This window comes from Lygodium microphyllum, chromosome 16 (assembly GCF_053477565.2).
Source record: "Lygodium microphyllum isolate KBCC chromosome 16, Lygodium_microphyllum_v1.1.10, whole genome shotgun sequence".
In the NCBI taxonomy this organism is placed as follows: domain Eukaryota; kingdom Viridiplantae; phylum Streptophyta; class Polypodiopsida; order Schizaeales; family Lygodiaceae; genus Lygodium; species Lygodium microphyllum.
Genome location: NC_141150.1, coordinates 102,246,101 through 102,272,579, shown reverse-complemented (window position 1 = coordinate 102,272,579; position 26,479 = coordinate 102,246,101). Strand labels below are relative to the sequence as shown.

The 26,479-nt window shown below is 40.4% G+C and overlaps 1 protein-coding gene across 1 annotated transcript in view; it reads left to right on the top strand.

Annotated features, from left to right (window-relative positions):
- LOC148023169 (protein ASPARTIC PROTEASE IN GUARD CELL 2-like) overlaps positions 1-17,249 on the top strand; it is a 57,316-nt gene extending 40,067 nt beyond the window's left edge. Inside the window, exon 3 of the mRNA XM_087695329.1 lies at positions 17,102-17,249. Within this exon, the coding sequence (XP_087551455.1) occupies positions 17,102-17,249 (148 nt within the window). The remainder of the gene's footprint in view (positions 1-17,101) is intronic.
- Positions 17,250-26,479: the final 9,230 nt, after the last annotated feature.

Here is a 26,479-nt window from a genome sequence, read left to right as displayed (position 1 = left end):
ATCCGCCGCCACCACCACCTCCTCTCCCCACCACCACCACTAACCCTAACTGCCTCCTCCACTAACCCTACTACGGTTAGTCACTAACCCTAACTAGTTTAACCTAAACTAACCCTAGTTAGTTCAAACTAACCTAACCTAACTAGGACAACTAACCCTAGTTAGTTCAAACTAACCTAACCTAACTAGTTAGTTCAAACTAACCTAACCTAACTAGGACAACTAACCCTAGTTAGTTCAAACTAACCTAACCTAACTAGGACCACTAACCCTAGTTAGTTCAAACTACTCCTAACCCTAACCCTAAATTAACCCTAACCCTAGCTAGGTTAGTTTTAACTAACCATAGTCATGTTAGTTGACTTCACCTAGTTGCCTACCCTAGCCTAGTTGACTAACCTAGTTAACTTAACCTAGTTAACTTAACCTAACCTGCCTAACCTACCTGACTTGACTTCCTGTGACTAACATGACTTACCCCCACTAACCAGACTTAATTGACTTATTCTTAACTGACTTATTTGATTTATGTGATTTAATTAATTTCTAAATTAATTTTTCCATTAAAAAAATTCAGAAATTTTTTTAAAAAATCCTTTTGTTTTTTGCCAATTTGTGGGAATTTGTCCGCTGGAAATTACCTACCCTAAAATTTCTGAAAATTACATATTTCCTAATTAATCCCCTAAATTGCTAATAAATGTAGAAAATTCATTTACAAATAGTAAAAAATTCTAAAAAAATTCTTAAAAATTCTTAAAAATTCCCCTCACCTCCCTTGATCATTTTCCCTTTATTCAACCATCAATAATCACAACTTAATACCAACAAAAAAAAACAATAAAATCAAAAATAATAAAGAATAATAAAATAAACATAAACAACCAACCCAAACCAAATCCACACATCTGCTAAGGTGTTGTCGTTGTTGTTTCATCAGTGGTCTTTACTTTTCCTTTACTGGATTCACTTCTTTTGGGCGACTCTTCCGTGCGCATTCCTGCATTACATACACACCCCTTCCAGGTATTTATTTTGTGTGTTTTATTTATTTTTCATTTCCCCCTTAGTCACAAATTAATTGTTAAAATGATTTTTTTTAAAAAAAAATTCACCCACAGTTTCACGCGCATTCGCGCTAAACACACATACTTTTTAATTAAAATAAACCCGCCGTTCACTTAGCACGCGCTACGTGCGCTAAAGAGGCACTTTAACTTTTTAATTAAAATAAACCAGCCGTCACATGAGCACGCGCTGGCAAAAAAGCGCTCCACATCACCTTAATTTGTAATCAATGAATTGCATTTAGAGACCCAGTCGGGAATCGAAGTCCGGGAATCGAATAACTGCACCGCTTCACCTAATAATTGGTAATTTAATTTATAATAAGGAACCGCCGTTTTCTTGTTAAGGTTTATCACCTAATAAAAATTCACCCATTTTTAATAATTTCTTAAAATCAACCCTTCATTAAATTAATTCCCCCTCACTGCACTTAATTTCCCTTTTTAATGAACCGTTTCGTGGGATGGGTATGCGTAGTCATTAGAGTTGTTTTCCATGGTCCAGTCTTGGTTTATCACAGATATAGTTTTGATATGTGTCGGATGTGGTCTTATTTTGGTTTCCTGTCTTAGTTACGGTTAGGGGTACGGTATGCAGTTTTTTTTTCTTTTATTGCCTGATACGGGGTTCTGGGTGTTTGTCTGATGCATCGCATAAAGCTTTCGGTCGCATTTGTCTCCAGGTCATGTCAAAATTTTTCTAGGATGTGGTTTGCTTGGGGTTAGTTGGTCGTGTTACGTTTTATTGGTTATTCTCTTATCCTTGGTTTTTGTTTGTTGCTTTGCAGGCATTCTCCTTGATTGTCTATGTTTGTGGTGTGTGTGTAACCATCTGAATGGCGCCTTCTCATGCTCCTCCCCCTATCCAGTACGTCCCACTAGTTAGTAGGGATTACTCTTCCCTACTTACTTTTGAGCCCCTCACGAAGGCGGGACTTGCTGCTTTTGTGGCCACTCCTTTTCCCCTGCTTCCAGAGGATCCATCGTTATGTGATGAGTTCCTGGCCTCTTACAGCAAGAAGACAGGCATAGTCCAAGGAATGTCTCTGACTTTGACATCTCGAGGGCTAGGGAAGGCTCTGTCTCTTCCCTCCAAAGGAGAACCTTTTGTAACCACTCGTCAGCTCTTCTCTAATGAAGAGATTCTAAAGCTGTTGCAGAAGCAGACAAGGGAAATCCTTGATGTTAAGAAGGTGATAAACTCTTCAGGAGTTTCCTTTTCTATGATTACTGATCCCGTATGGAAGACGATGTGTCAGTTCCTTCAGGACAGATTTATGCCTGCTAAAACGCCATCCCACTGTTTGTCCAAAGAGCTTTTCACAGCTTCCAGGATGGTGCTGAAAGGAGTTGCTATTGATTGGAGCACTTACCTCCTTACTAAAATGGATCAGCATTTTGTTAAAGTCACCAGAGGTAATGTTACCAATGTTACATATGGATCATATTTGTCTGCCTTCTTGACCTATTCAGGTTTACAGAAGACTGTGCCTCCACCTCCTCCATCAGATCCAGTACCTCCTCCTCCACCTTCAGAAGAGTCAGAACCTATTGACATAGAGGATGATGATTCTCCGCCTCCCTTGGTCATCCAGTGCAAACGCTTGAAGCGGATAGCGGATAAAGCCCCTTCTGTACTTCCTTCAGTACCTATCCCTGCTACTTCTAGCAGTGAACTCCCTGGGTATCTCACTTGTAATAACCTGTTCCAAGCACATCGAGAAGGATCCTTGGAGATCTCAGTTCCTTCCCTGAACAGTCTCATCTCAGGAGATGCCATTCCTTTCCTCTGCAAGGATATTCAAAGTTCCATTGAGTTGTCAGTGACAGCTTGTGTTCAACAGCTTTACGCATCTTTCTATGAAGAGCTCATGCAGTCCAAAGACCGGTTGCATAAGGCAACATCTGAGTTAGCTTCTGCTAAGGATACCCTAGCAGATTTATTTAAGCAAATGGAACAGCAAACCCAACTGGTTGCCACCCAAAGCGAGGAGATTTCTTCATTAAAGACCCAGTTATTCGAGGCTCAGTCACAAGTTACTAACCTTTCAGCAGAGAAGGAGAGGATGTCCAGGGAAGCGACGGAGTTCCAAGTTCTCTTAGATGACAAGCTTTCAGCTTTACAGATGGCTAATGACACAGTGGCCAACCAAGCCTCTCAAATCCAGCAGTTGCAAGATCAGCTTGCAAAGTCCCGCTCTGTTCCTCCAAGCCCTCCTGTTTCATTAATTCCTTCTCTTTCACAGCAGGACTTGGCTGCCCTTCAGAGACAGGCTACTTTGTGCCCTCTATTCCAAGATAAAGTGGAAAGATTGCAGTCCAGAATGGACTTGTTATGGTCTACCTTTGAACAGTTTCAGGGATATGTCTTACCAGACCATTCTTTCTTTGTCCACTACCACTTACAGAAGTTGGTCTTCTACATGAAGCTTTCCACGATGGATTTACTTTTCCAGAGGATGGCTGGAGTGGGGCTTGGTCTGCTGAGTTGTTGACAGAGGTAGTCAGAATGGTGTTTGAAGATTCTGTCACGCCAGATACCATGTTGATGTCATACATGTATCTCCGAGGAGATTTGTTAATTCCAGATGAGGTAGATATGGCATGGTATGTGGGGGATGTGGTCTTACAGGCTGTTTTGTATGTCAATCATTTGGAGTTGCGCATAGCTGACATGTTTCAGAGTTATTCCTCCAAAGTAGCTGATTGTCAGGATAATTCATGGCATCCCATGATTGATTCGGTGGTCCTAAATCAAAGACAAAACACAACTCCTACCTTTGCCCAGAGTACTAATCAATTGAGGATGGATCTCTTAACCTATCTTTCCAAACATAATCCATTTGATGCTACCTTCTTTGATGCCTATCATAGATGATCTCTCTTGGGACCTTCTGTTCCTACCCTCCTCTATTACCAACAAATGGCTCACCGCTATGCTATATATCTTTCCCTTTGTCAGTCTAATTCCACAATAATTTTACCCTTTCTTTTCCAACCTTCATCTTTCCCTCAAATTCCTATTTTCACTTACTGTTCCTTTATTGAGGATAGGGTATTTTCCCCTTCTCCACCCTGTCCTTCTCCATCCATTAATGTACCCTCCACATTTCCTATTTATCAGTTAACACCGTTCCTTAGTGATTCCTTACAAATTTCTGCCACTCCTTCTTTAACCTTTTCTTCCTTTTATGATTTTTCCTATCCTTCCCTACATCCACTTTCCCTTATTCCACTACCCTCTCCTAACACTTCCATATCTCAACCACCTCAGTTGGTTAGTGACTGTGACGGGTTTGATAATCAGATTTCCAGAAGAAGGGGATGGAGTTCGGATGATTGCCTTACAAGACCGCAGATTAATTGGCCAGTAATTTCGAGAGAATGGACAGCTTCCAGTCAAGCTTATCAGAATTATGTTCATTTTGCCCAACAGTATTCACAGTCTGCAGATTCCTCAGTGAGATTAACTGCTCACTTTGCTTGGTACCTGGCGTATATGCATAGGCATTCTCATAATGATTCAAAGCCTATTCCAAAGTTGTGCATGAATGTCAATGTTAGCATTGATTCCCAACAGTTGGAGATACTGTATTTTCATGCCCTCTGTTTGCCTAGCAGATACCTGGTCCTGTTGGAAAGGATGTGCTGTCTCCAATTTTTTCAAAATCCTCCCAAAAACTTTGTAGATGAATCCTTATCTATGGATCGATTCCGACAACATCAATCTTTTAAGAGGGATCATCTTCATTGATACCTTTCCAATGTATAACGGAAGCTTTTTAATGAACAACTTTCTTTTTGAAGGAGTCATTCAGATGGTTGTGTTGTGTATTAGTGTTTGTGTTGTGAGTTCATTTATGTCAAACGAATGTGGTGGTTTCCTATGGGATTTCGTGTACGAGCTACGTTTTGGAGAATTGTGGTGTTGGGGTCGTGGTTGGAGAATTGAAGTTGATGCAGATGAAGAATAAGCAAACTCTTATATCCTTTACAAATTTGTTGTGATTTTCTTGTTTGATAAGAGGTGTTAATGTATAAAGGGTTTTTCTTTCTTTGTATTTTTATATCAGAAACATGTTACAAGTTGGGGTCGTGGTGGATGGATTATTTTTGAGAAGATATTGAAGATCAAAGTTGAGCTTTTCCCTGAACTTGTATTCCCTTTTTCCTAGGTCGCGAGGACGCTTCCTTATTAAGTGTGGGGATATGTTGAGTGTTGAAATGACTTGTTTTTTGGCTGATTTTTGTTGTTTTTGAGAGCTGAATGGTTGATTTTATGAGATGATTGATTGATTTGGAAGTGGTTTGATAGTGTTTTAGATGATATTGATTGTGTTTTGGAAGATCATGATGTTTGTTGGTGGTTCTGTGATGTTCTGATAGGTTCTGAATGGTTCTGTATACCTTCTGTTTTGCTCTGTTTTGCTCTGTTTTGCTCTGTTTTGTTCTGATTGTCTTCTGTGAAGAGGGATGGAGTATTGATTGATGAAGATTGAGATATTGAGAAAGCTTATTGAATGGTTTGTGAGAGTTTGGAATGATTTGAGAATAAGTTATGTGGTTTTGATGACCTTCTGTAACCTTCTGTAGATCTTCTGTAGAGCTTCTGCTTTTGTTCTGTTCTGTACTGTAGCTGTTCTGGTACTGTTCTGTAGACTGTTCTGTATGCTTCTGTAAGTGTTCTGTGGAATGTATGTGTGACTTTGGGAAAGTTTTATAGCCTTGGAAAGAGGTGAATACAAGTGCAAAAGAGCTGGAAGAAGTAGCTGCTGAAGACTCAAGTGAAGACTAGAGTGAAGTGACAGTAGTGAGCTATGAAAAGACACTGTAGTGGCTCTGGTGACTCTTCATATCAGACATACCTCTTGGGAGGGGTATCCACGACCTAAGAGTGATTATTGAGAGTAATTTTGAGAGATTGTAGTGAGGAGATGATGTATTATTGATGGAGAGAGAGAGAGAGAGTCAGAGATAGTCAATTCTACTTAAACAGAGTGATTGTATATGAGAGATTGAGAGAGAAGACTATGAAGATGTTGAAGATGAATACTATGTGATGTATTTCCATTCAAAGATGGTGTATTCCTTTGCTTTCTTTGTTATATTGATGGATTTTGTGAAGATATTGAAGAATATGGTTGATTCTATTAAAACCGTGGGAGATCTACATGATGTTGTATGAAGATTTGTTGTGTCTGGTGTTCTTTTCTTCATTGTGATCATATGAAACATGATAAACAAGCTTGTTGATGTTACAAGATAGATTTTCTTGCAAGAGAATTCCCTTTTTCCTTGGTGTTCCTCTCAGGGCTCCAAGTTTTGAGGGGGCAAACAACATCATCAGAATCGAGATCCATCTAGACGGGTGGCTCTATGGCATCGAAATTTACAAAGCCAGGCCTCGGCATGCTCTTCTCGGATTCCAAATCCAGTAGCTGCTTCACAATTCCAAACCTTGCGGGATTAAATGGGGGATCAAACGACCTCGGAATGGATATACGAGGCTTGCATTGGATTCCTGACGTCATTTTACATCTAGGAAAACTACAGCTCAGCCATCCGCCACCGTTTGATTTCCATGAAAATAAGTACTAGCGCTTTAGGGACTTGCCGCTTAAAATCGTACTGATTGCCACCGCCGCCTTTGACGAAGTCTATTTTTTCCTGGATATTCATAATTTTTGGCTATTTTTAAGCACTTCTCGGCATAAAAAATCATCTGTCATTGGTGATCACGGGATAGGGAGACCCAGCCCATCCAATCCCACGAATAGATCTACACATAAACAACAAAAAGGAGTATCAAGTTGATACAAAAAAATACACAACACAACATATCACAACTCTCACCCTACCCCCTGACAAAACCAAGGCATGAAATCCACGAGTAGGCCTAGTATAATCTAATAGAAAGTCTGAAGCTAGTCACTAACCAACTGCTCCAACACAAACAAGCTAAAAATAACTATCAAAGAGGTCGCCCTAAGTGGTGGTCTAAACTACCTACCTAACTAAGGACAACTCAACCAGGATCTCCCACTAGGTGAGGACTCCAATAGCCTGATCAAGAAATATTTTCTTTTAGCATATTACTCGTTGAACCTCTCATTTTCTATACTCGGGCGTGCAAAAAGGAGGGAGCTGAGCGTAGTGGCCCAAGGAGAACATGACATCGGTCTTAGGTCCTGTCTCTGTACCGAAGAACCTACCAAGCCCTCACAAGGCGACACTTAATCCTTTTCTAACGCTCACTTTTATTTTCACTCCAATCTTCTTTTATTTTCTTTGTTTTATGGCAAGATGTCACTCCAAGGAAGACAAGGCATCGGCCCTAGGTCTTACTCGTCCCTAGGAACCTACCAGGCCTTCACAAGGCGATAAACAATAGCTCAAGGATTTTTCTTTCTTTCATTTTCTATTTTTAGAGGGGTTAAAACCCCTTTTTACACACCTCCGTATATTCATACTTTCTTTGAGATATTCAGGGTTTTTCTTCTTTTTATTATCATCATTTTCCTAGCAGGCTTCTCTAACTACCCCATAACTAGCAGGAACTCCTAGAACAGCCGCCTAGTAGGTCAACAAAACAGGGTTACTAGAACTCCCATCTAAAACAGGTCTTTCAATGCCTGACAATGCCTTGCAAGAGGCAATGACTACTCAGACCTCCCCCAGATATACAGAACCTAAACTTGGGACTTCATGCCTCAAGTATCGGTCCCCCACAAGAAAGAAAACCCTCACCCGCACATATATTATTAATTGCTTAAGGGAAAGACTAGAAAAGGGAACAAAACCACCTGGAATGGCCACAAGAATCTTCTTTGCAGCAAAGGCTCCCTCCAGCAACTTCGTCAACCTGTATGGCGCAATCACTAAAACAACAAAGCATTAAACTTACTTGCACCAAATAGAGATAGGGCCCTCTTGGCCTAAAGAAATAGCACATTTCACTACAAATTAACTAGCCCTTTGGCCTAAAGAGATAGATTGTTAAAACCTGAAAACAATGGGCCCTCTTAGCCTAAAGAAATCAGACATTAACTACTTAAAGCAGCTGGCCCTCTTGGCCTAATGAAATCAAACAAACTAGCTCATAGTGATCCCTCCTTGAAAGAAGGCAGATATAGCAAATACGCTCCATTCCAAGGGAAAAAATAGGGCACTTAATCCTAAACTAAATGCATCAAATTATGGCCCATACCTCTTGCATATATAGCAAGAGGCATATACATAACATGTCTTCTGATCAACCTATGGTTCCAAGATAACAATGGTAGATGGGTCTCGACTACTCTTAGCATTACCCATATCAACCATCGCCTACCATATAACGCATGGTCTGATAACATCCCCCACAAGTGACCAGGTCTTGTCTCAGTATCAATAGCAACATTCGAACTAAGACCACAGTTGAAAAAGAGGTCCTCTTCATAAGCAAAATTAGCTAAGGAATCTGCAAATTGATTCCAATAACGTGGAATCAGCTGAAGAGATATGCTCTCAAACTCATCAAGTAGGGCTATAGCAGTTCGATGATACATACAAAGGAGAGGATTCTGGACTGTATATGTCCCATTGAGTTGATTCAATATCAGCTGGGAATCCCCTTTTATTAACAACTACCTAATGCCACCCTTCTTGGCAATATTCAATCCCATAATCATGGCTTTATACTCTGCCATGTTGTTAATAAATCCTACCCCGAGATAAGCAGCTAATTTCATTGTAACTCTACGTCGAGGATCTCGGATAACTACTCCAATACTTCCTTTTCTATTAGGGTCCCTGGATGCTCCATCAAAATATAATGTATATGTCCATAATGGGTTTACATAGCCAGCCATCAAGAACTCCCCTATTCATAATTGTGATAGTCAAAGTTCAACATATTTAGAGGATGAACTCACGGCTCCATCGCACCTTCTTCATTAAACTCAACAGGGATGCTTGTCAAGATTTGTAAGGAATGATGGCAGAAAACTTTAATTTTTCACACAAAGGTACCATCTTCTTGCTCAATCACTTTATATCCCTTGCTCCACCAGATAATCCTCGCCTGGTGATATCTTTGCTCGAGATATGGGTGCTCCAAATAAGGGATTAATTGCCCCATCAACCAATTTAAGCTCTCCTACAGGTCACTAATCAGCCCCACCATGGACGTGCAATGCATTTTTTTGTGTTAGCATACTTAGAAATAATAAGGTTTAATCTTATTAAGATTAACCTTATTCTTAAATTCCACCCCTTGTAGATCAGCTAATAGAACTGTGGACTTATTTTTACCTATCTGAACTATCTTATAAGGGCCATCCCATCAAAGTTCCAGCTTCCCTAGAAATAGCTCCCTACGCGCATTGTAATATAAAACTAACTGCCCTTTTTTAAAAGTATATTTCTTCACTTTCAAATCATGCAACCGTTTCATCCACCATTTAGCTACCTCCTGGTGCAACAAACTCTGCAATTTGAGCTCGTCTAAGTGGGCTATAGTCGTAAACCGCTCAAATAGGGCATCTTCAACCCAAATAATGATTGATTGGGAATCTAATCGTTGGCAATTCAATTTCTAAGGTCAATACACACTCCTCTCCATAAACTAATTTGAATGCGGTGTGGCCAGTGGATCGTTTAAATGTCGTATTATACGCCCAAACCGCCACATATAATTTTGTATCCCAGCCCCGCTTCTTTTCAGAGACTATCTTGGATAGGATACCCACAAGGTGCTTATTAGTACTTTCGACTTGTCCATTTGCTTGCGGATTATAGGGGGTCATCTTCTTATGCTTGATTTTCCAAGCTTCAGTCAGGCTTTTAATCACTTTGTTTAAAAAGTGAGTTTCATGGTCCAATACTATTTCTTTTGGCAGACCAAAACGGCAAATGATTTGCTCAAGTAGGAAAGTGGTAGTCTCTTTTGTATTGTCCTGCCTTGTCGCCCATGCTTCTGACCACTTTGTAAAGTAATTAGTTGCTACTATAATGTACCTCTTCCGAGTAGTAGATGACGGGGTGATAGGACCCACAAAGTCAATGCCCCACTTCTCAAATGGAAGGATGGCCATAATAGGCGTAAGTGGGCGTTTCCTATTCTCTCTATTGTCATGCCTTTGACAGGTATCACATCTCTTGACATACTCAAAGGAGTCTTGGAAGATGGACCGCCACCAATATCCAACTCTTAACGCTTTTTGTGCCGTTAACCGCTTAGATCGGTATAATCTTCAAAATACGTGTCAATATAGCCGTCCAGAAATACGTACGGACGAACATATTATAATAATTTTAAAAAAATACACAAACAAGCATTCGAATGCATACACCGACACTCATTTGGTTGTTTCTTGGTTATTATAATATCGATTGAAATGTAATATAATGTACCTAAGGTTAAAGCTCTCTCTTTTTAAGCTCAAAAAACGGTGGGTGGATTCGATGGCCGTGCCGGGCGGGTAGGGTAATTTTTCTTCTTTTATTTTGCTTTATTATCTTTATTATTTATTTTTAGTTTCTTTCTTTCTTTCTTGCGGCGGTTTGTTGTTTTTGTTCCGTTCGTTGTTAAGATTTTAAGGTGGTGGCAGGGGGGCCGTCCCAAGCCTCCGTGGAGCATCTCGTCCACGCCTTACCCCCTGCCGAGAGACAGCACTCTCGGACGATGGGTGGCATGGAGAGCTCACTCGGCCCGGCCATCGTCTCTGGCCATTGCATCGTATCCCCACCGACTCGAGGTCTGCAACAAGGAGAGCCCACTCGGGACAAATGAAGTGGGAGCCGCCCCTCTCTGCACACTTTATAAGCAAATCTCGGATTACACGCCGTTGCATGTGGGATACGCGGGATGCAACAATGTTCAAGGATAAGACATCATATCATCCCATGTAACGAACGCAATAAGCCTCTCTCTCTCTCTCTCTCTCTCTCTCTCACACACAAAAGGTGAAGACATGCCCTTTCTCCATTGCCTTGTAGCACTACCCTATCAATGTCTTTTGTACACATCCTAACATCTTAGTGTGGCCTCCCTCTAAATGTGATGTAGGTTTTAGCCCATGTGTAGCCAACTTTCGATTAGCCACACAAAAGGGGTGTCACTGAGACTTACACTTGTTGGAAATAACTCCTACATGAAGTGGTCCATGTTTTCGCGCAGGGCTGACCAACACATTGCACAAATTGAGGGGCACATTGCATGATGCTCTAGCTCATGCTTTGTTGCCTTGAATTTAAAAACATGTGCATAGCTCTAGCTTCTAATTTTTTAGAGCTAATTTTTTATACTCATCTCACCTTAACTCAAAGTAGTGTGAATTCTTATACCTAATAGCTTCCAATGCATTTGTACAACGAACTATGACAAAATCTTCTTTACTTTGAAGCCACAATAGGCCTTCAACCTCCAACTTGTGCTATGGAACATGGGGAATTAGAAGTTTTTCTTGTTGATGAACAAGATAGACAAGGTCATAGCAAGCAATGATATAGCCAAACTGCTGATTAAGTCAGTGTAGACTCATTGGAAGACATCAAGGTCATGAGTGGACTTGCACAAATGCTTGGCTCTTATACACTTTTCCAATAACTTAATTCACTCCCTACTACATTCTTCTTAAAGTCCTTGTCAGGTTCATGATTCATATAGTCCCCATTTTGAAACCTCGTCACGGCGTCTCATATTGGATTCAACATTGATATTGAAAGGATGTGTACTGACCAGTAAGAGATTCAAGGAAGAGAAGGAAGACTGGTAGAATTAGATGAACAAGGAGAGACATTTTGAATATTATTCACTATATTATGAAAAACCCGGATTACAATCCTTGTCAAGAGATTTGCATCCAAATCACAAATTCATATGAGAATATCCTAGATGTTAGCACTCTAATTCATCCAAGGACTTCCCTGGATTAGGAGTAGTCAATCCTAACCCCGAACTATGCTTAGCCCTTAACTTCATTTGAGCATAACATTATTCAAGAGTGATCAAAACTAAGCCCTTTTTTTGTTACCCTTGATCAAGTCACTTCAAAACGCGAAGCATGTTTTCTGACATGAAATAGAACCCGCCTACTTCCTTCATTGTTTTCTTACCATTGTAAAGCACTGATCCGCACATAAACAAAGTTAAGATGAAAAGTGATAGCTACATCAATATCATTGCTCCACATCTCCAATGCATGCAAATTAAGTGTAGCTTCCTTTTCCTCTTAGGGTATATATATGCTTCTCTTATTGTCGCTTATTTCTTTCTAAGGTTCCTTGATCATCATAAAAATGCCCTTGTTGAATGATTACTATGATAGCAAGGAGCTTTCAACTCCTTATGGTTGTAGGGAGGAGCATAGACTACACTAAAGGCATTCATGGCAGTGCTAGCTCTCATGATAAGGATTTTGTACTTTTCATGAGGAGAGTAGGACTTGCAATAATGTTGCCTTTACTCGATTGTCTTCTTAAGTATAGAAGCATGGAGAGAGACTCGGCTTATTGGTGCCTTCTTGGAGTCAAATTTATAAATCTAGTGGAGTAAGCTTAAAGGCAACCTTGTAGTCAGAGAAGATCACCATCAGGGTAGACCACAAACTATCATGAGGTTTAGATGATTGAGTGTAGAAAGAGCCTCTTGATAGGACTTCTTAAGGCTTTTTTGTCTTAGGCTGATCATTATGCTAAGCATAATTGGAATTCCTTTTTTTTTTCTTACAAACATGCCTTACAAGCCAAAATGCCAACCTGTTACATGTTTTGTTTCTATAACCCAACACTTTGCATGCCACCCTTCTTTAGATTTAGCTCTGATCATGTCGATTGATTAGGATAATTAGCATATGTATCATCAACACTTGAATTTGCACTAGATATTAGACCAGAATTTATTAATTTCCACATCACTATAGTCACCTTATGAATTGTCATGAAGGTGACATCCCTTTTGAATGACCATCACACTCATTGTCCAAATAGATCCACACTAAAGAATACTATTGTCTGGTGATCATCTTCAACACAGTCAAAGTTAGAAGCAACTCCAAAAGATGAAGATTGTCACCAAGCACCTCTAGATTTAGAGAGTGGTACAATCCAAAGTATTTGCCATGATATACACATTGAATTCAATATAAGAACTAGTGAAACCTTGATAAAGGCCTGGTAGACCGTCAAACTTCAAAGTCTTCTTGTAGACAACTAAGAGTCCAATGAATTGTCACTCCCCTCCTTTCATTGCAGTCTTGGCCTCCTTAACAAGGTGAGTTCTAACATAGTCTAGGGAATACACAAAAATGAAAGTAGAAGGAGAGATGCACTAGCCACTCTTTCCCATAATAACATTGTTTGACTCCCCTTCATGAAGATCCTCCTTTATCCAAAAGTCATGTTGCACTACAACCCTCCTTTATGTTCTTGTAAGAATGCAAGGAAAATCCCTATTTTTCCCACAAAGCATACTAGTAGATGTAAAATACATGTTTTACTCTTTCCCTTTATTCTTCTACAAGTCATGCATCATTTGCCAATTAACCATATTTCAATGAAGGTTAAGTTATTTCCCATCCTTTTCTATGTTATCATTCACCATGCTTATGGCCATTGAGCTTATGCTCATTGGATTATGCATGGAGGTGTTCTCAAGAAAGCTAGGAGCTACCCTTTTCATATATTTTTATTCCTGACCATTTCTTCCTTTTCTCCAAAAATGCAAAGATACTCCAAAACAATGCTAAAAGCATGTACTTAGTAGTTGTACACAATGCCACCTGTTTCACCATAAAAAACATTGGTCCCTTCATGCATGAGCCCTTACTCACCTAACTTAGATTTTCTATACAATCAATCTCAAGAGGCAAACCAAATATATGAATAGTGTCGTTGACTTCATCCACTCAAAATATCTAACTCGTGTCCTTCCACTTAGGGTCTTCACGAGTGCATGCATAGCATCACATCAACAACGGTAGCTAGTAGCTTGTATTTCTTTCTCTCATATCCCTCATAGTTGGAATCATACTCCTATGGTTGATTGAATTGAGGACGAGTTCTCCCTCTTCACCAAGCACAATAATGAGGAATGTAGCAACTAGGAGGCATGTGTTTGTTTGTGTTAGATACCTCATAGTTGGAATCATGCTCATATGGTTGATTGAACATACATTTGTTTTTTATTGGTAATTTCTCTTTACCAAAAGGTTTTTGGTTCATTTTAATTTATGTCATCAATAACTTTGTTAAGATAGGTGCTTTCAATTTGGGGGCACAAGAAAAATGAAACCACTTATGCAAAAGAGATGCATGCATTTGTTTTAAGTAAGAATGCATGAAGTTACAAGCAATGGCACTCTTCTATTGATGGTGTAGCCTTAATATTTAGGTAGTGCATGAAGTTAAAAGAAAATATTTGGATTCGATGATCATTTTTAAATTGTCTTTTTCAGGCATCCGTTATTGTGTTTCTCACTCCAAAAAGAAAGATTACTTACATCAAGCATAGGTGATTCTTGAAGAGCAAAAACAATATACCAACGAGTTACTTTATCACATGTGATCCACTCGTTATAAATAGTTTGCCGTTCTTCAAAGATAGATCCTTCAATTACAAGGGTATTATCACGAGCCTGGTCAATTGATTGAGGCATACATTCATAATTACCAAAAACAATATCATGCAAGTCATTGCCTTCAAGGATTAGCAGCGTGTTTACTTTCCATCCAAGGAATCCTTGTCCTTGAAAGTGAGGGATAGAACATTGTCCAGAAGGAAATGAGTTAACCATTATAGAATTTGACATATCTAGCTAAGAGAATAAGTGCAATATGAGATCACAAAATATACACACCATAGTTGAAACAGTGACAAAAGTACAACACAACAAGTCGTACACAAAAAACTATGTTGTAAAGAAAGACATTTAGTTCAAAAAGCATACTCCGAAAGAAAGAGACCCAAGATAGATGAAATGTGGGCAAGAATAAAGCAACCCATAATAGAAAAAACATGTGCAAGAATAAACTGGCCCAACATAGATGAGAAAACATTATCGCTTTACTTTTTGGCCAAGAATAGATGATGGTCTAGAAAATTTTGGCAGAAACTCAAGAGTGAGTAATCGTGACGAAACTTGTGTCACGCAAGTCTGCATGAAAATCTATTGTTTTATTTATTTTCTTGTTTCAAGTCCAATTTACTTGAACTGATATAACTTTTGACACAGAACTCCAAATTAAGTAGGGATTTGCTAAAAGAAAGCTTGTAAGTCCTAGCACATCAGAAAAACTATTTTTCTTAAGAAATGCATTCCTTTAAGAGTTTCCCAAATAGAAACTTTTAGGGTGTCCAAAAAAGGCATATCTACAATTCAATATATATACAATCTAAATGATGATCGAGTGAACTTCTTCTATTCTTAAAATTCATAACATAAGATGCTCATAACATAGAATTTTAAGCATGAAAAGAACAAATCAAGAATCAAAGAGATACTACATAGATATACTTCCTAATTGTCTTCTTCAAGGAATTGGTTGTAGTCGATCATGATAGCTTTGATACCATGCTGAGATGTAGAGAGAGAAGATATGTAGAGATGCAAAAGGGAGAGAAGAGACACACCATGTACACTTCCAAAGACTATTTCATATTGATCACAATCTACATACATATAGGTGAGACCTAGTCTAGATAGGGTGAGCTATATATAGTTCGGACAATCTTTTGTCTGAGTTTTGATGGTACTATGTCTATGTCATGAGTTACAAGACACTTATGTCTAAGTTTTGATGGTACTATGTCTATGTCATGAGTTATAAGACATTCATGCTCTCATGATAGCCTAAAATGGTAACTTGTACCAATAGAACTAATTGTAAACTGGCTTAGGAGGTTGTGCTCAAGCTATGATAGAATGTCACATTATATTATGAGTTGAAAATTGATACTTAACAATACATGGACTGATTAGGACTACATCCATGTAGATTGTAGCATGTGACAACTAAGGTGGGAAACTCCAAGAGTTTTATAGAAAGAGTCATTAAGCTTGGTAACAATGGAGGATGGAGAGAACACAACTATGTTAGACATGACCATACTATTGTATATCTTGATATGTGGTTTCTTATTTTTATTCTCCTTTCACAATGAAAGGAAGCATGGCTGTGGACACTATTCTTCTTTTCCTTCCCATTTGAAGTAAATATAATAGCCATGTTCTCTCCATTTATAAGAACTACATGAGTAGATGGGTTGCCTTCTTCTCCTTCTTTTATTCTAAACCATGGAGAGCTTTCTTGATCATCTAAATTAGATTTCTCATACTATAGGGTTTGGTTAAGAAGAGTTGTGTGTGTGTGTGTGTGTGTGTAAAGTATTGTAATGGAAAAGTAATAAAGCTACTTTAGAAGACCAACTCATGAAGGTCTTTGAAGACCATACCATGCTCAAAATGAACCTATCAACCCCTTGAGCATTGGAGGCCATTGATTTACTTTGAAGAAGATATGAGCTTGAGTGTGTTGTTATAGAGTGTTTTTCCAACCTTTCACCCTCTCTTATGGGTAGTTAAAGAAATATTTTGCTAACTTGTTCTCAAAGCATGAAGAAGTTGAGTAAGAGGTTGATGTTGCAACCTCAAGAAGAAGATTGTTGAGCTATTTTGTATGACAAAATGAGGTTGTTTTACATCTCAAAATTAAATAATAAAGGCATAAGTTATTGAGGAACTTGGTAAGCCTTCCATGATGATCATGTGATGCAACATTTTCGTGGCATCATGAGACTCATATAAGCTGAGAATTTATGTATTAACCTTGCATTGTGTAAAATGGGTTTCTTTGCGAGTTCATGCATGTTGTTGGCATTTGGCTTTGTGGAAGAGGTGCTTAGAGTGGTGCTACTTATCTTGTATATGGTCCTATAGGGGTTATCTCTTTTTTGGTATCTTTAAAGTCTTGTGTAATATCCCCACCCCGCATAGGAATCCCCCCTCTAAAAACAAATAAAAATTATTGAAATTCCCCCTGTCATTGCAAAACAGGTGGCAGGGGGAGGAAGAAGGAGACGATGGTGACAAGAGGGATGATGTGGAAGAAGAAGAAGTAGATGACATAGAGGAGGAAGACAATGACGACGTGGAGGAAGAAGGAGATGACACCAGGGAAGACGTGCAAGATGATGTGAAGTAGGAGTGGAAGTTGACGTCGATGAAGGTGAAGAAGGTGATGATGTCGAGGGGGAGGCCACATGGCCTACCAACCCTCCCCCTTGGGCATGTCGAGCCCTCATGGTCACCTGGAGGGGCTAAGAAGCCCCACCGCCATATGGATGGTGACAAGTGGTGGGCATCACCACCTCCTCCCCACTTTCCCTTCGTTATAAACCCCCCCTCCACCAATGGAAAGAAAGAAGGGCCTCGATGCTAAATGGCACTACATATATATATATATATATATATATATATATATATATATATATATATATATATATATATATATATATATATATATATAGAGAGAGAGAGAGAGAGAGAGAGAGAGAGAGGAAACCTTCTAAAAGGTTCCTCCCTTTTCCCCTCCTTAGAGGGTGGCCACATGCACTTACCCTTTCCCTCTTATTCGCAAGCTTAACCTCCCCCAATCATGATAGAAGAGAGTCACCCTAGCATGCCATCTCTCTAACAAGAGAGAGAGAGAGAGAGAGAGAGAGAGAGAGAGAGAGAGAGAGAGAGAGAGAGAGAGAGAGAGAGAGAGAGAGAGAGAGAGAGAGAGAGAGAGAGAGAGAGAGAGAGAGAGAGAGAGAGAGAGAGAGAGAGAGAGAGAGAGAGAGACACAGACTCATAAGGTGAAAGTACAACCCCAAAATAAAGGGTGACACATACTAGTGGTAATCCCGCATCCAACAATGGAGTCACCGGTCAGGGCATTACCATTAATACAAATATAATGTTGAGTATGGATAATTCATCTCCGAATACCTAGGTACTAATTGCCATCTCTGCTATTCATTGAGACATAGGCATGTGCATGAATTCATTTTAACAAGTAGCTTGAATTTATTTTTCGATAGTTAATAAACTCATAGGGGGATGGTAGGATAATTCTTTTCACGTTAGGTTCTCGATAACCATCAATGACCTTGCATAGATTTATGCATATGGTGCATTGAGGTTTGCACAAATACTTGTACCCGAATACAATCATGGCATCCCAGTGCTACGCGACAAAATCATATGTAGTATGAAAAGCATATAAGTTTACCTTGAGGGTTACGCACATAGACAGTACATGCATGGGAAAGATTATTTGAAACATACATCAATGGTACATGAAATGATCTTTCATTAAAAGTCTTGTATCTATCCTATGAAGGTTTCACATAAAATAATGGTTAAGGAGTTTACCTTGTGCTACCAAACCATGAGTTGATTACAACTCGCACAATCATTCAGGAATTATTTTACATTGGAAGATAGTCTTGCATCATTACAAATTTGTCTCGCATTCTTTTCCTTACGAGAAAGGAAGATAAAGTCGAGTTAAAATTTTGCATAGTATCGCTCTTTGATCCCAAGGGGGAGAGCAAATATGCAACGAAAAGGTTATCGCGACTATTCTTGTAATGTTTGGGAATGAATACCATTGTTTTTGTTGAATTGTTGTTTGAATGATTATTCCAAGTGCTTGTGATTGATGGTAAATGTATGGCAGGGGTCTATGATGACAAATTGCCATGGTGATAAAGGAATGTTCTCTTGGAAAATTATATAAGGGTTGACTACCTTGACTGTGCTTGATTCTTAAATGATTTAATTAAGGAAAGGTTCTTTGCACGGGTGGATCACCTCCAAGATCGCACTGTGGATCAACCCGAAAAGTGCACCACTCGATTCATGACCTGAAGGTCGAGTGATGAAAAGGCCAACCACGGGAATAATGTTTTCACTCTTAGGCAGCTTGCGGGTTAGGTGGAGCTCTGGACACCCCTTGCCAAGTCCAAAACGGAGTTGAGGACCTCCGTGGCCCCAACGTCTGTGTGGCATTGGAATATCCTATTCCAGATAAAGGATGGAAATTGTGGTGCCATGTGATTTGGACTAGTTACTTCTGTAGAAGTGACATGTAAATTCTCCTGTATGGGAAGGGAGCAAAGATTAACTTGAAGATAAATTAAGGAACTTGTTTGCCAAAAGGATTGGTTGCTCTATATTCGAGTCTCTACTATAAATTACGCGAACAAACCTTGTTTATTAAAAGGATTAATTAAGGAATATGGTTTTAAATGTCACACATAAATGTGATAGGACATAATTAAATAACTAAAGAATGCCTATTGACGGAAGCGGGTGGATGGAACCCTTGATGCGTCCATTCTACAATAGGGTGGTCTGAGAGAACTCAGAGGCTTCTCACCAGGTTTTATCGACATTCGATCCTTAGGAATTGTTAGGTTAGAACCCCAATTCATGCTGTTTTAGGGGACCGAAATGGGACTATGCCCTACCGGCAAAGAGATTGAGTGGCACATCCCTCTTGTTTCCCATTCTCTTTGAATCAAGTGTGGCATGGGTTTGCTTCGACTTGGAATCTCTACATAAACTAGGATGTTCAAGACCACCCGACGCTAGAATGTTGTCAGGAGACCTTGACCACTAGGGACTCAAATATTAGGTCAATGCCAGTGGGTTCGTCGGCCATGAATATTTCGTTGTGAGGCGAACTCAAGAAACCCTAGGCGACAAACCCCATAAAATTCCATGGGAGTGCCAGGCAGCGTCGCTTAGATTCCTCTCTCAATGGACTGCTAAAAATGTGCCTTGATACCCGATAGGCAGGCATGTCACATCTTGCTAGGGATTTTGTGAGGGCTTGTGGGCTCTTGATTGTAAAAATTACACGGTGCAGTGAACAGAATCTGAGAAAGAGATAGAGATAGAGAGTACACAATAGATAAGAGGAGAATTAGAAAATTTCTTTAGCTCCAAACAATTGATACAAAGATGGCTCTATCCACCTGTGCGCTTCCCTTTTGAAGCTTAGATGGCGATCTAGACAGAAGATAGGTGAAGAGCTTAAGGCTAGTTGGAATGACTCTAACTGGGTGAAAGATAGGTGATCGATGGGCTGTGAAGGGGTTTAGCTTTTATAGACCGTGAAGGCGGTTAGGTCGGCGTGACCAACTACCATATGAGCCTCCACTAGTCGGCCATGGAATATTCCCTTTACTGTCAAGCCAAGGACGCTGCCCTCGGACCCCCGCGAGGGGGGCTGCTGGTCCCCCCTAGGGCCCCCTTTAACTCCCTTACCCCGCAACTCGATGCAGTGTGCCTCGAGTTGCTACCAACTTAACTACTTAGTCCAACCCAAAGATTAGACCCACAATGGTCACCTTTTTTCCATCCGGTCACATAGACCTCATCTAATATACAAGTCAAGACTCAACCAATATCCGGGCTCACATTTGGCTTCTCCTCATAATGGGGGCCTTACAAATTTGAGCACCATGGATCATTGGTCGCACCTTATGAGGGTGGAGCATTGAGCATATCTAACACCCCCCCTCAATGTCCACCCATAGGTGAACTATCTCCTCAGCCCAATGCCAAGTCTCTGAAGATAAACTTGAAGCAGATCCTTCGTAAGTGCCTTGGTGAAGATATCCACTCCATTCTCTTCTATTGGACAGTAGACCAGTTCCACTATCCCATCCTCCATCAAATCACGCACATAGTGATACTGGATCTCTATATGTGTGGTGCACGCATGAAACACTAGATTTTTGGCAATGGCGATGCAACTCTGATTGTCACATCTCAACACAATTGGTTCTTCATCCTGCACTCCCATATGTCATAGGATCCTTCTCAACCATATTGCTTCACATACAGCAAAACAAGCTGCCTTGTGCTCTGCTTCGGTAGAAGACAATGCCACTGTTGGCTGCTAATCCAACAGAAAATTCATGAACCCAAAGGGAAACAATAACCAGAAATTGACTTCCTGGAATCACTGTCTCCTACCCAATCTGAGTCACAATTCCCCACAAGAGAAGTTCCAGAAGTGTATGTGATACCATGGTCAAGAGTTTTCTTCAAGCATTTGAGCACCTGCATCCCAGCCTTCCAATGACTCTCATGAGATTTGTTTGAGAACCTGCTCAAAACACCAACAACAAAACTGATATCTAGTCTGGTGTTATACAAGTAGATCAGACTATCGACCATCCTCTTGTACCTCCCAATGTCTGCTAGTGATGATGCATCCTCACGGATAACTTTGCATTCACCTCCATAGGTGTAGCTATCTCCTTGAACTCGGTCATGCCAAATGCCTTCAAGATCTCCCATGCATACTTCTTCTGAGAGATGAAGATCTTTCCTAGCTCTTGCCAGACTTCAATTCCCAAACAATAGTGCAGCAAGCCCAAGTCTGTCATTTCAAACTTAGAACTCAAAGCCTTTCGAGTTTGGTTGATCATACCTTCATAGTCAACTATAATAACAAGGTCATCCACATATAGGACAATCACTACAAACTTTTCACCATCCCTGTAAACATACAAGTTAGCATCTGAAGCACATCTTTTGAAGTTGAAGCTTTAAAAAAACTTATCTATCCGCTGGTACCATGCTCTGGGGGCTTGTTTCAGCCCATACAATGACTTATTTAGCTTATACACTTTGTTCTCAGAATGGGGGGCCTCAAACCCTGGTGGCTGAGCCACGTACACCTCCTCCTTGAGGTCACCATTTAGGAATGCTGACTTAACATCCATTTGGTAAATTGGCCATTGCTTGTGGGCGGCCACTGCAAGTACTGTGCAAATAGTGGTGATTCTGGCAATTGGGGCAAATGACTCTTGAAAATCAAACCCTTCAACTTGTGAAAATCCTTGTGCAACCAGTCTAGCTTTGTACTTTTCTAAGGTACCATCATCCTTGTACTTTACCTTTGAGAGCCACTTGGTGCCAATAACCTTCCGCTTTACTGGCTGATCCACTAGCTCCCAAGTGTCATTCTTCATTATGTTGTCATACTCAACTTGCATAACTGACTTCCATGTTGGATCTGCAAGTGCTTCTTCTAAGTCAGTTGGCTCCTTTACTTCTCTCATAATCTTAGCCATCAAGGCCATATTGACTATATGAGCAGAAGCCCTCCTTTGCTCCTATATTCTCTGAGACCTCCTTGTTCCGCCTGCCTTCTCCTCAACAGATGTGGGCATAGGATTATTGTGGTCATAGAGCTGCTTCACCCAACACGGAAATGGCTTTTCGGGTGGGGTGATGTCAGGTTGGTAAACTTTTTCCTCATCATTTGAAGATGATGCTTCCTTCTCCTTAAGGATAGGGACATCTCTCGGGACAAATTCATAGTGGACTACTTCGCTTGATGATAAAGTGGAAGAACTTGCCTTATCCTCCTCCACAGTATGTAGCTGCTCCTTGAACACCACATCATGGCTCGAGATGATATTCTTTGCCTCTTGGTCATATAATTTGTAAGCCTTCTACTATCACTATAACCCAAGAAGATACATTTTCTGCTTTTTGATTGTAACTTGTTTCTCTTCTCATCTGGAATATATGCATAACATTCACATCCAAAAATTCTGAAGTGTGAGACAGATGGTTTCATACCAGTGTAAGCCTCATGAGGTGTTTTTTCCTTGAGAGCCTTTGTGTAGCTCCGATTTAAAATGTAGACTATAGTATTAACAACTTTAGCCGAAAAATGGTTAGGCAATCCCTTGCCCTTTAGCATGCATCTTGTCATCTCCACAATGGTATGATTCATGTGTTCCACAACACCATTCTGCTGAGGTGTGTGAGGCGTCGTCAATTGATGCTTGATCCCTTTGCTCTTGCAAAAGTCTTCAAACTCCTTTGAGTTGAACTCACCACCACCATCTGTTCTAAATTTCTTCACACTTTTCCCTGTTTCATTCTCAACAAGTTTTAGCCATTCTTTAAACTTACCAAAAGCTTGAGCCTTATCATGAAGGAAGTACACCCACATCTTCCTACTGTAGTCGTCGACAATCAACATAAAATAAGAAGATAACCCCAAGGCCCGTGCAGGCACCTTTTCGCACAAGTCAACATGCACCAACTCTAGAGAAGCCTGTGCTCTATTCTTGCTTTCTTGTGGAAATGCCTTTCTCTGTTGCTTGCCCATCATACAAGCTTCACGTGGTTCCTTCAATTCAGTCATTGCAGGTAGGTGAGCAACCATACCTTGCTTGTGCATCTCCTTCAAAACTGTAAATCCAATGTGTCCAAACCTTTCATGCCAAAGCTTACTTGTTCCCACTCCAAGGTGGTTGTAAGAGCACTTAGCCCATACAGGTTATTCCTTCTTTCTCCTTTGCCAACAACTTTGCCATCACTGTCAAGAATTTCTGCACCTGTCTTCTTGAATCTCACTTCATGACCAAGATTAGTTATGGCAGCTGATAACAGATTTCTCCTAATTTCAGGAACATACAACACATTTGAAAGCTTTTTGACATCACCATTTGCAACAACAAATGAAATAGTACCTCTGCCCACAACAGGGCATTTTGCATCATTTCCAACCGTCATAGTGATGGATTCTTGTAGAGGCTGCATAGAACTGTATAGACCTTTCTTGTTGGTCATGTGACGGGAGGCCCCACTATCCAACACCCATGAGTCAGTGGTACATTCTTCTTGCGTTGACGAGCATACCTCCTCAATGGTCACCATGAACAACTCCAACCTTGCTTTAGCTGTATTGGCTGTCTCTTTCCCTTTACTTTTAAGGGTACCATTCTTTTCATCTTCCTTCTTGACACGACAATCTGCGATTGCATGTCTTTTCTTCTTGCAGTAGAAGCACTCTCCTTAAAAATTCTTCTTATAGACCTTCTTCTTTTTGTCACCATCATTTTTGGTGGAGGAACCACCTTTGCCTTTTGCATTTGCAGAGAATGTAGCATCTCCATTGTTGCTTCCTTCTCAGGCTTTTAGCCTCAGCTCCTCCTCCAGCAATAATGCACAAAACTCCTCAAAACTCAAAGCTTGAGGTCTCACCTGAGTATTAAGGGCAGTTACTAGTCCATCAAACTTTTGTGGATAAATCTGAAGATACATCCAATCTAGCTCCTCACTAGTCTTTTGTATCCCAGCACCAGCCATTTGGTTGCGCAAATTCTTAATCCGGGTGATGAATGCTTCAGCTGTCTCTCCTTCAGCAAACTTCTCTGCTGCTAGTTGATTCTCCAAGTTTTGAATCCTGATTTGGTTTCGTGTTTCATACTCACTCCTCGGTACTTTCCAAGCCTCTGATGCTTTGGTTGCATGCTGAATCAAAGTCAGAATAGCTTGTAACTAAGGCACACAATTCATCTACATTCCTTGGTTTCCAAGATCGTAGCAGATCTGCATTTGGAGGAATCATCACAATAGGATTTGATGGGTCAGGGGTAGGCTTTGGTTCTACATCAGTCCCCAACATAGTCTTCAAAAGCTCATAAGAATCAAGGATAGTTGTAATTTTGAACTTCCACAAGGTATAGTTTGTACCATCTAACTTGCCTTCGCTGAAGGTTGGTGGACGAATCCTTAGTGTTTGAATAGCTGGTACAGTAGTACCACCTCCTATACCGCTTCTGGAAGATGACATTGTGTCTCTTTGCTGTTGAAGCCTTTGCCTCTTGCGCACTCTTCGATCCCTAGAGCCCCCTGCGCTCTGATACCATGTAAAAATTACACGGCACAACAAACAAAAACTGAGAAAGAGATAGAGATAGAGAGTACACAACAAATAAGAGGAGAATTAGAAAATTTCTTTAGCTCCAAACAACTGATACAGAGATGGCTTTTTTCACCTGTGCGCTTCCACTATGAAGCTTAGATGGCGGTCTAGACAGAAGATAGGTGAAGAGCTTAAGGCTAGATGGAACAACTCTAACTGGGTGAAAGATAGATGATCGATGGCTGTGAAGGGGTTTAGCTTTTATAGCCCAGGAAGACAGTTAGGTTGGCATGATCGATCTACCATATGAGCCTCTACTAGTCAGCCAGGGAATATTCTAGGGAATATTCCCTTTAACATAGGCCGGGGGTGGTGACCTCGTACCCCCGCCAGGGAGGACCCCCCAGCCAGGGGCCTCTTCTGCGGCCCTCGAACCCCAAACTAGGGGCCCCTTTTAACTCCCTTACCTCGCAACTCAATGCAATGTGCCTTGAGTTGCTACCAGCTTAACTACTCAGTCCAACCCAAAGACTAGACCCACAATGGTCACCTTTTTGCGTGTTCGGTCACATAGACCTCATCTGATATACAAGTCAGGACTCAACCAATATCGGAGCTCACATTTGGCTTCTCCTCATAATGGGGGACCTTAAAATTTTGAGCACCATGGATCATTGGTTCTCACCTTATGAGGGTGGGGCATTGAGCATATATAACATTGGTCTACTAGAAATTGTTATCATTTAATGTTGCTTTGGATGGTCTTATGGATCTCAATTTCATATTCTCTATCTCAATTTGATGTTGCTTTGGATGGTCTTATGGATCTCAATTTCATATTCTCTATCTCAAATCAATAGAAGTTATTTTGGTGGCTTGTGTGCCAATTATTTAGTTTTATAATAAGATTTTGTGTTTATTTCAATGACAGAAATGTGATTGGCTTTTGGTGAGGTCAAAACTCTTACTTATGGAGGTAACACAATTGGTCTATGGGCTCATGGATAATTGTGATTAGTTATTGCAAGAAGTTGTGATGAAGCTTGCCATATTTCTTGTGATTTGTTTATGATATTTGGGGCTTTATAATCCCTAAGGGTGTCTCCCCTACACAAGATGCACCTATTGTATACTAGGAATTTTCTTATCATTCTAGTAAGGATATATATCATATGCTTGAAGTCAAGCAGGGTAACACATGCAAATATCACTTTTTTTGTCTTTCTAACACTCACCCATAGTGGGAGTCGAGTTGATAAATGGAAATCCCAAGTGGTATCATGCATGTTCGACATGTGGTTGAGATATTTTAGTTTTGAGACACGCGCTTCATGCAGGAAGAGGAAAAAATGTGCTCTCATTTCCGATTTTGAGTCCTCGAGTGGAATTTTACGTGGCAAGGGGCATGTTTGCCATTTAGCAATTGAGGGGAAGCAAGGGGCAACTTGAAAATTAAGGGGGGGGGGGAAATGTGAGTAGCTCTTTTTGGGGAAAAAGAGAAGAGAAGTGTTCGACACAATACAACACAACAAGCATGAGAGAGAGAGAGAGAGAGAGAGAGAGAGAGAGAGAGAGAGAGAGAGAGAGAGAGAGAGAGAGAGAGAGAGAGAGAGAGAGAGAGAGAGAGAGAGAGAGAGAGAGAGAGAGAGAGAGAGAGAGAGAGAGAGAGAGAAGAAGAAGAATCTTGGAGGCTGAAGAAG